The following is a 10,928-nucleotide window of genomic DNA, read 5'->3' as shown; positions in this document are numbered from 1 at the left end:
TAAGAATTGCATAACAAGTTAAACCTTATGGACTACAGCAGCAGATGACCTCACCAGATGCCACTCCTGAAAACACAAAACTAAACCCCAAAATTGAACTAAAGATCAGAAAAACATTGTCTGGTCTGAGAGTGTGGCATATGCAACATGAAAGCAATCCTGCCTTATATCAACGGTTCAGGCTGGTGGCAGTGTTGTGGAAGATCTGGACCCCTTATTTCCAAATGAGCACCAGCTGGTGGAAAAGACTCCCAAAAACCACACGGGCTATTGTTGCTGACCATGTTCATGCATTTATGTAGGGTGACCATATTTTGATTTCCAAAAAAGAGGACACTTGGCCCAGTCACGAAGAACTTTAAGAATACTGTTTGCTTAAAGAAAACTTTAACATATTTAAACGATGCCTTCTCTGTGCTGTTATGTGAATGGTGAAATAAAAAATGTCATATAGGCTTTTACAAGTCAACAAGTGCAAAAAAAGTGGAGGGTTGGTCATCCTAATTTATGACCACAGTGTACCCATCTTCTGATGGCTGCTTCCAGCAGAACAATGTAAAATATTACAAACTTTATATAATCTCAAACTGGTTTCTTGAACATGATAGTGACTTCACTGTACTCAAAAGGCTTCTACAATCACCACATCTCAATCCAGAGCACCTTTGAGACTTGGGGGATCAGTAGGTCCACATTACCCATGTGCAGCCGATAAATCTGCAGCAACTGTGTGATACCGTCAAGGTGTACCAAACAAAGTGGCTGGTGTAATGTATATTTCATTTTTAATAATCCTGAAATACAGGGAAGATAAGTACCTCTATAATTATTAACTTGTGACTATAGTTTTATTGTATGCGTTTAGTTCTTCATTTAAACGCATATATCATTTAAAGCACAACATACGCTGATCTACTGGATATTAGATAAAACACTGATCTTTTGGATTAAAAACGTAGCGTGTGACGTAGGATCAACTAATTGGGTCTGATCGATTGTGCATGTGCACTGGCTCGCTCTTTCACGTGCGTTTTTCAGTCTGTGGCTAGCTGACTCAGTAGCTTTAACGTGACTAGCGGTCACATCACACACACACAGAGGTAAACATTAACCAGCACAAGTTGTTTGCGTGTTAAAGAAACTTTTTGCTGGAAAGAAGAACATGGCGACAACTAGGTCTGTTCAGGCTAAAGGATATTTGCTGTACAGGTAAGCTATTTCTGTCAATCTGCACGGAACCAGCAGGTAAACCAGTTTTTGCAGACATAGGAAAACACGTGGACCCATTTAAATAAATGAATTGTTAAAGCAGCAAATGGCAAACGGTTAAACATTATTTTTCGCAATTCAATATCTTTTATGTTTTCAGACATATTGCATATGGATATATTGTATCTCTACATTATGTTCCTATGATACGTTTATGTTTTTCAAACATGGTTTGATCACTTGGAGGACCTCTGAACTTTGTCCTGTCTGAACTTTTTTGCTTCTATAGGGTTACGTAACCACCACTAGGATAACTGGGTCCCAGCAAACTGAACATGGGGCCGATAGCATGTTGTGTATGACACGTACTCATCTGAGAGTAGGATGATCAGATGTCTCTGTTTATGTTGGACAGCACAGCTCTCCCCTTTTCTTTTCTTTTTCTTTTTAATCCATTGTCCCACACATTGAGCCAGTGCCCCACTGAGAAATCCTAAGCTTTGCTGATTTTGGTAAATATGGTGGAAAGTACCTCAAAGAAAATAAAGTGACAGTTTATTCTGGTAAATACAGTTTTTGTCTGGATGCAATTTTGGATTTTTATTTTTTTTTATAAACAAGGGAAAATATAGCGTGTTGTGACACACCATCTGTGTGTCATAATTGGCTAAAATGGTCAGATATTGCTCAAAAACTTAAGCTAACCTATGAATATCATCCCTATTGAAATCCAGTGATCATTACCAGATAGAACAGCAGCTAAATAGCTATTGAAATAAAAGAGAACACAGGAGTATATAAAGCACGAGACGTAAGACCAAACTTCAGCTTTAATCCTCTATTGTATTTACTTAGAACGAAGTAGGAAAGTTTGCATTTAAATATAATTTATTCAGCGTATACATGCTAAAAGCTAAGCTGGTAACCTACACACTTGATTGCATGTTTAAATTGTTTAAGTTTCCCCAACATTGCTGGCATGCCCCACATTGTCTCACACAAACACAATGTTTTTACCACATGTAGTTTTGTGGGATTGGTCAACTTATCTTTAGCATATGATTTAAATATTTCATTTAACATTATAATTGGATTTCCTTTTATTCTTGGCCATTTTTCAGCCTTATCCATCAAAACTTTGTGGCTACTAACAAGTTTCTACCTTAGGTAACACACCTCCACAAGACCCATGATGACGGCCTTTCATCAGAACCATTCAATAACAGCCAGATTTTAGAAATGATCTGTCCTGCGGCATTGATTTTAGAGCCAATGAAAATGTTGTCTCACTATGTGGGATGGGGAACAAGGGATGAAAATGTTGTGCAGTTCCACACAAAGTGGGTCAACGGGTTACCATATTTTTTTGGGCCTCCATCCAGTACGCATTTGCTCCGTCACTGACTGAAATGTTATTCAGAAAACAAGTCTTTGGCTTATTATATGCTTTGTTATTGTTGATAGGGTGCCATGGGAAATGCATTTTTAATTATAGCTTCCAATTAAAGCCATTGGCCCATGGGGTTATTAAAAGAAACGTCCCACTGACCTTGAAAGTTTTAGGACTTTAGAATGACAAAACAAAGCAAAAGACTCAGCAGATGACTTTGCAAGTACTAACTTGAAACATAATATGGCTTCCTAATCCATTAGTGGGGATACACCAGCCATACAGTATGAGGCAAATCCAGGATTTGAGGTTAATGTGACATTGTATTAAAATTGGGAGTTTTAAAAAGAATTACAAAGGTCCCTGAATTTCAAATGTAGCTGAGTTTAAGTATGTTTGTCAATTTTACTGTCACTTTTCTTAATGAAACTGCTGTTTTACTGTTTGGAATAATTCATATCACCTGTACTTCTCTTCTTTTCATTGGAACACCTTCTAAAAGTACAGCTTTAACACTTGACAGATTGAAGTTTTACTTCTCTGCTATGTGGGGCAAGAAACGGCTAGGTTAATATTCAAATACCATTTGGAGCCTCTTGGATAGTTCCAATAGTTGTAAAGTGAATAATATTCCCCCTTTATCCACTCCAGAGTGGGTGAAATAAAAAAGTTTTATGGTTGAAGACACAAGCTGTAGCATTCAGCCCACTCACTCATACAGTATGCATATTTTTCATATCAAAGAATATTAGCATGACTATCTTTTAGCCCATATGTCATGCACATCTCCATGTTCCTTTTTAAGTTTTTCTTTTTTATATTGACAACTTCTGGGTTTTTATGTTTTTGCTCCGAGCTTTTGTGAAACTTTCTTTCATCTTGTTTCTGTGTAGGAGGTTTTCAGAGAGCAGCGACAAAGGCTGGTTCCGATCCTTATTTGTGCACAAAGTCGATGCCAGGAAAGATGCTCACTCCAACCTGCTTTCAAAGAAGGAGACCAGCAACTTGTATAAGATTCAATGTAGGCCTACACCTTTTTACTTACATAAAAGCAAGGGTTTAGTTTCTTTAAGTGTTGGGTTACAGAAGGCCAAAGACAAGTGCCTGCGATACACTTACATCACATTATTGTGACATGGATCCTGTATATGTCTCAAAAGTGAAATAAATCATTTAAATGGAAGGCCATATGACCTCAGAGAAAACTGAAAACAACATGAGAGATGAAAATGGGGCTCCTCTGCAACAGCTTATGCATACACAAAACACTGTCAGCAACAAGTAATTCTAAGATAAGATGATGTCTCATGCCTGTAAACTTTAGTGACATCTGAACAATTTGTCTGGTTTTCTTTTAGTCTGCAGAGGTAACTGTTTCTGTCTCTCAAACAGAAATCTATCATTCTCTCGGGGCTTTGATCTTTTGTGTTGCGTACATCACACCGCACAGGGATTTCAATTTGAACACTCTATCAGCCATTGCCTATAACCTATTGCAAGTGAATCAGTTTTGTATATCAAGTCTTTGCTGAATCGGAGTGTGAAATTACTTTGTTGAAGAATTTGAATGTTGCTTTTATTTTTTATTTTTTTTTAATGCATCCATTTCTGATAGGTTTCTCTCTGCCTTTTTTCTTTTTCAGTTCATGACGTCAAACCAGAATGCCTAGAAGCATACAACAGTCTGGAGTATGTACTGATACATTTGAAATATTTCCTGCATCTCTGTCAGTCAAGTTACGTTTTCAGTGCTTTACTTTCTTTGGATTTCTTTCAGCAGTGCAATAGACAGTGTGCTGGACTAATTAATCAAGATATGGTCTGAACAAAGTTAAAATCAGATGAGCTTCATGATATAAATGTATTTAAAAAAATGAAGTGAAGATACAGCTGAGTTTATATCTTGGATGAATTTTTATGCTTCCTGACTGCCCTCTAGTTGGTTTTTAAGCTAAAGTGAGAGCATTTCCAAACAGCATACACCTTCATTAACTTGTATTTTATTTTATTATTTTTTTGCTGGCTTTAGGGCTGAAGTGCAGAAAAGACTTCACGAGGACCAGGACTACCCGTGTGAGGTAGTTGGAAGCTGGAATACCTGGTATGGAGAACAAGATCAGGCTGGTAAGCAGTAAATGCAAAAAGACACCTTTGACTGATCACTGCTGCTTTCCTCTATCAAGTTCCCATAAAACACAATTTCAGTGGCTGACTTTTTGCAAAGCTTTGCAGACGGATGCTACCTGATGACTCACAACCAGCACTTCACCTTCTACATATATGATAAATTAACGTGATCATTTAAGTGTATTTTATACATAAAAAGCAGTCAGTAACTATAAAAAGTAATTGCATGGTGATGGAGGTTCTTTATCTCTTAGTTGTGTGGGTGGCATCAGACCTTATGCAGTGCTACAGTGACATCTGCTGTTGTTTTTCTGCAGTGCATCTGTGGCGATACAGAGGAGGCTACCCAGCTTTGACTGATTGTCTGCAGAAGTTGAGAGCTAACAAGGCATGCTGTGACCTTTTTAAACGTCTCTTATTCAGTCAACATTGCATACAATACATACAAGGCCTTTGATTTTCCAGGGGAAAATTGCTTATTTTGTTGTTTTAATTTGTTGCGTTTTTTTTGTTTGCTTGTTTTTTTTAAGTAATAATTTTCTTTAAATGTTAATGTGTTGTTTCTGTGGAGAAAAGGCATTTCAGGGGTGCTGTTTTTTGTTTGTTTGATTTTTAAGATATAATATTAATATTCACTTTTTAGTGTTATAAACAAACATTTTATCCCTTTTTAGGAGTACTTAGAGTTTCGGAAGGAACGGGCCAAAATGTTGCTTTCAAGACGAAATGAACTTCTTCTGGAGTTCAGTTTCTGGAATGAACCCCTTCCCAGACAAGGACCAAACCTCTATGAAATGCGCACCTATTACCTTAAGGTATCTATTTATGCTACGCATTTTTAAAATGCATAGCTTGAACATGTGTGACCAGTACAACATAAATACTGTTTGATTTGTAGGAAAACTAACAAAGCAGTCTGTTTCTGGGTTTCCCTAACGTCACTTTTATCTTCAGTAAGCAAGTGAGCCTCTTCAATTTTATTTTTATACGTAGTCTTCCATTTCAGAAGCTCAAAAGTAATTGGACAGTTCATTGACGAGCAGTTTTATGACCAGGTGAGGCCTGTTCCCATTTTACCCCAAAATAATGGGAGGATAAAAATGTAGAAAAGGAAAGACACAGCTCACCATCCAAATCATCCCATGTTGTCTGTCAAATATGATGGGGGCAATTTTGCATATGGGCATGTAGGCCTGCTAAAGCATGCTTTTTATCTACTGAAGATAGAACTGAAGACGGAGAGACCCAGAAACAAGAAGCAAATGAAGGTGACAGCAGGAAAGGCCTGGCAGAACATGACATCTGCTCTTTAGATATATCCTGATTACTTGATTTGAAATCTCCTGTGGTGATTTACAAAAGCAAAATTACAAAAAATATACACATCTGCATGTTGTATACTATTTTTAAGTGCATGGCAGGGTCCACATTTAGCAAAATCTAGATGTATTAGTGTACTGTTCATGTGCTGTTCAAACAGAAATAATATAACTTTGGTAATCCTGTATAACTGTCAGTGCAGTTTTTATAAATTTGTTACATAACTAGCATAGTTCTTATTCTCAATGTTTTCTTTCCATATTTTTCAGCTGCTTGTCTTGAACAAGTAATCCAATTCTCATCTGTTTGAAGTAGTCATATTTTTTTCACCTCTGGCCTATTCTGCAATTTTGCCTTTCCAAGGTTTCCTGCGTAATTTCAGCTCACTTATTCAGACCTGACTCACTGAATTGAAGAGTGTCACAAGTGGAGAGAAGTTCAAAAACAGCTATGATAAAAATCTGTTTACTCAGTGCTCCAGTTCTTCTTGCATGCAGGCTTGTGACACCCAGAGTTCTCTGATCAGTTAAAAAAAAAAACAACAACAACAAAAAAAAAAAAACGTAGCTATGAATAATAGATAAATAGTGCTTTCAGTCTTTCAGTTCTATGGAAATATGATGGTGGTAATGTCATAATCTAGTTTCAAACCTATTCTAATTAATATTATACTTGTGCTTCAGCCAGGAACCATGATTGAATGGGGCAATCGCTGGTGAGATACGTTGAATTTATTTAAACATATGTCATTTGTCTGAATCTCTTTCAGTGGAAGTGAAAATATCAGAAGTGTTTCAGTGATCTTTATACTAAATAAGATAATGTTTTGCAACAGGGCGAGGGCAATCAAACATAGACAAGAAAACAATGAGGCAGTAGGCGGTTTCTTCACACAGATTGGCCAACTCTATGTTGTTCATCACTTGTGGGGTGAGTAATTAAGCACTCTACACTTAGAACATACCAGTAAGATGAGGTGATTGACTGCTGTATGTAAAAATGTCTGACAAGTTTGGTCTGGCTGAATTTCAGCTAACTGAATGCTCCTGCATACATTCTGTATTCTAATGAATCACTAAAGTTCAGTGTGACGGTTCCAACATAAGCCCGGGTGTGTCAAACATCAACAAAGGATGATTTTACACTCGACATAACACTTGGACTTTTGATTGCATCTTGGAACAGGAAGCGAGTCAATCAAATTATTAAAGGTGTTTTAAGAGTGGTTGTCCATATTTTTAATATCATCTGAACTCTGGTTCAGATGATATTAAAAATATCAAGCCTCTGGGCTAGAATCATAAATTTCACAAATTTTTGAAGCCTGTATTATCTCAATGAAGTAAGGGCATTCAGACAAAGAGCTATGTCAGTGTGTTTCTTTAAAATGACAATAGCATGAGGAAATACTGAGACATATTGTTGTATTGCAAATATTTTCCATATGACATGTTTGGCTGTTTTATTCACTGACAGACAGAATGCACTAATACTTGAAATTCAAAACACACGGGAAGAAATATTTGGGTGGCTTTTTTTACGTTGATCAAATTGACCCATATGTGACCCACAAACTACATGTTCGTACCTGAAATGTGGTAGAACAAGAGATTCACATCATGTACTGCACGTGCAGCTGATGAATTTGCAGTAACAGTGCGATCCTATTATGTGAAAATGGATCGGAGTGTTTCCAGCACCTGGTTCAATCTGTGTAGTTAAGAATTGAGTTTTGATGGCAAAAGAGATTCGGCCTGATGTTAGCAAGGTTGCCAGTGAATGAAGTTGAACTAATGAAGTTGCCAGTGACTATAAATTTTATCCACACATAATGCGATGTAATGTGTGTGTGTGGTGGAGTTTTTTGCTTTGCTTTTTTCGTTGGAATTTTTTTTCTTTGCCGTCTTTTGATAGCTTACGAAAGCCTCCAGTCCCGAGAGGAGACAAGAAACTCTGCCTGGCGGAAAGAAGGATGGGACGGAAACGTGTATTATACAGGTAAGAAAGAAATGCTTCACCCAGATGCCTTAAAAACCCAATGTTCTTGTCAGGGCTTTATACCTCGCTGATTATTTTTACCTGCAATTATATTCAGCAAAGTTGAGACTCGTAGATCACCAAACTTTTTTAATCATAGATGCCTCCCAACAACTTTCTGCTGAAATGTTTAATGTGGTCTCTGTACTGGATCTGAAATTTGTATTTCTTTGAAGTAGGGCTAAAATAAACCTTCAATGTTTTCTTTAAATGTTTGCCACAAAATCAGAAAATTATATAATGCTGCCTCCCCTCCCCCATTGTTGTTATTGATGGAGATGACAGGATTGCAGTAATAATATTTTTTTTTTTTTAAAAATCATAATTTATTGGCCATCCATGGTAATGAGACTTAAGCAGTATGAGCATCAAATTATAAAATGATACTGCCCAGCTTGAAGAATTTTAAGAGCTGTATGTTTGTTGTTTGCTTTCCTGTTTGTTTATTATTACAATTGTAATTTTCGGTATATCATTTTCTAACATGTGTCTTTCTGTCTGTCCTCAGTGCCTTTGTTGCAAAGTATGGAGTCAAGAATAATGATTCCAACTAAGAGTTCACCTTTACAATGAGAAAGCGACTGAGACTGCAAATAATTCAATGACCAAATTTTACTAATTGTAGTTTCCATTTCTTTTGTATGATCTGTGTTGTTACTAAAAGCATTGAAGTAAAGCTTCTGATTCCATGTTTGTGATATTGCCAAAGTCAAAAGTAGTTGTACAATTTCCAAGCACATTCAGTATGAAGAACATGAAAAACCAAGATTTGCAGGGGTTTAGATAAAACACGTGAAGGGGGGAAAACACAAGAGAAAAGGTGTTTGTGCGTTACGGTGTTATTGAGGAATTTTTACCTTCTGATTTAGTGGAGTGAAGTGAGGTGTGTTTGCTCTGTTTTGATCATTAATTGATGTAATGGAACACATATTGGGGGTTTTGTTTGTTTTCTTTTCCACAATAATTTTTTTTATGATAGTACTATTAAATGTACATGAATGACTTAATGAATGAGATCATGCTAAGTTGCAACAGTGAATGTAAAACAACCATTTGATAAAAAAAAATTAAAAAAGCCTGCCTCACTGATTGTACTTGAAAATTAAGTACATTTCAATTTTGCAGAATTGAAATCTACTTAAACAGAATTTTTTCTGTTTATGAAAGTAACAGCTGCAATTATTTGATAAATGAAAACTTTATCATATAAGATCAAATCAATAAAATATGAAGATAAGATCAATCAAGAAACTAGTCAGTGAGTTCACCTGTAGTCTATGGCCATTAAGGTCGCAAGAATTTTACTCAGAGGTCAGGTTCAACAAGCATTTCTTTATTGACCTTTGGGCAATGTTACAGACACAGAAATATCCTTTATTGCCCATACTTGGGAAATTCACATGTTTCAGCACCAAAGTGACAGGCGGATACAGATTCTCACAAAAGTAAAGAATATAAAATAAAAAAACAAGAAATGGAAAGCACAGGGCAAATTTACAATGTAAGAAAAAAAATACTGTATAGTTATTAAAAATATACCCAGGCTCAAAGAAATGTGCAGCTGAGTAGGATGGGTTTTTTTTTTCTTTTACAGAAGTACAAAAAGTGCTGTGAAAAGTGCTTAAAAACAACAAAGAGACACACTTTACAGGAAATTGAAAAACTGTGCAAATAACAGCAGTGATGCAAACAACTTATTGTGTTCATTGGGATCAGTGATGGATACAAAGTCTAACAACTGCTGGGAGGAAGGATCTGTGATAATGCTCCTTTGTGCAGCTAGGATGCAGCAGTCTGTCACTGAAGGAGCTCTCCAGTTCTGCAACAGATTCATACATGGGGTGGGAGACACTGCCCAAGATTGATTTATTTTGGCCAGAGTTCTTCTGCCTCCTACCACCTGCACTGGGTCAAGGGGGCATCCTAGAACAGAGCTGGTCTTCCTGATGAACTTATCAGGGCGATCGTCCGACTCTTGGGCGATCGTGGCTCAAGAGTTGGGCGTTCGTCTTGTAATCGGAAGGTTGCCGGTTCGAGCCCCGGCTCCGACAGTCTCGGTCATTGTGTCCTTGGGCGAGACACTTCACCCGTTGCCTACTGGTGGTGGTCAGAGGGCCCGGTGGCGCCAGTGTCCGGCAGCCTCGCCTCTGTTAGTGCGGCTACATGTAGCTTGCCATCACCAGTGTGTGAATGTGTGTGTGAATGGGTGGATGATTGTGTATAGTGTAAAGCGCTTTGGGGTCCTTAGGACCAAGTAAAGCGCTATACAAATACAGACCATTTATCCAACCACTTCCTTCCAGCTGTAGATAAGTTGCTGTTCCAACAGACAACACCACAGAAGATGGATGATGCCACCAAAGAGTCAAAAAAGCTCTTCAGGAGCACACCCTGCACTCTAAGGCTACGTTCACACTGCAGGCGAAAGCGCATCAAATCCGATTTTTTTGACCCCATGCGACCCATATCCGATCATGCTATGACAGTGTGAACGGCGCAAATCCGATATTTTCAAATCCGATCTGGGTCACTTTCGTATGTGGTACTGAATCCGATACATATCCGATGTTTTAGAAAGCGACTGCTGTTTGAACGGTCAAGTCGCATTAAATCCGCCTTTTACGTCACCGACACAAGACTGAAGCCAATTATCAGCGCCCGAGAAGACATCGCTTACGCTTCCTAGCCATCCAGTGTAGATGTCAGTGAAACTGTTGGGAAGACAACGTAAACATTTTATTTGTACTGTATAATCTGCAGATTCTGACAGAAATCTGCAGCTATCCTTTGAAGCACCGCTCCTCTCTTAAACAGCAATAAGGATCATTATTAGGTTATTTACATT

The 10,928-nt window shown here is 37.6% G+C and overlaps 1 protein-coding gene across 1 annotated transcript; it reads left to right on the top strand.

Moving 5' to 3' along the window:
• Window positions 1-1,015: 1,015 nt before the first annotated feature.
• Window positions 1,016-8,727, top strand: nipsnap1 (nipsnap homolog 1 (C. elegans)). The gene is made up of 10 exons (XM_080893066.1): window positions 1,016-1,209; window positions 3,493-3,620; window positions 4,243-4,288; window positions 4,629-4,723; window positions 5,044-5,114; window positions 5,401-5,541; window positions 6,730-6,761; window positions 6,882-6,976; window positions 7,961-8,044; window positions 8,592-8,727. Exons 1-10 carry the CDS (start codon window positions 1,163-1,165, stop codon window positions 8,654-8,656), a joined length of 804 nt encoding a protein of 267 aa, XP_080749192.1. The 5' UTR covers window positions 1,016-1,162; the 3' UTR covers window positions 8,657-8,727.
• Window positions 8,728-10,928: the final 2,201 nt, after the last annotated feature.

This window comes from Rhamphochromis sp. 'chilingali', assembly GCF_963969265.1.
Source record: "Rhamphochromis sp. 'chilingali' genome assembly, chromosome: 10".
Classification (NCBI taxonomy): domain Eukaryota; kingdom Metazoa; phylum Chordata; class Actinopteri; order Cichliformes; family Cichlidae; genus Rhamphochromis; species Rhamphochromis sp. 'chilingali'.
Note: the sequence above shows the minus strand (reverse complement) of the source record. Positions and strands in the feature narration are given on the sequence as shown.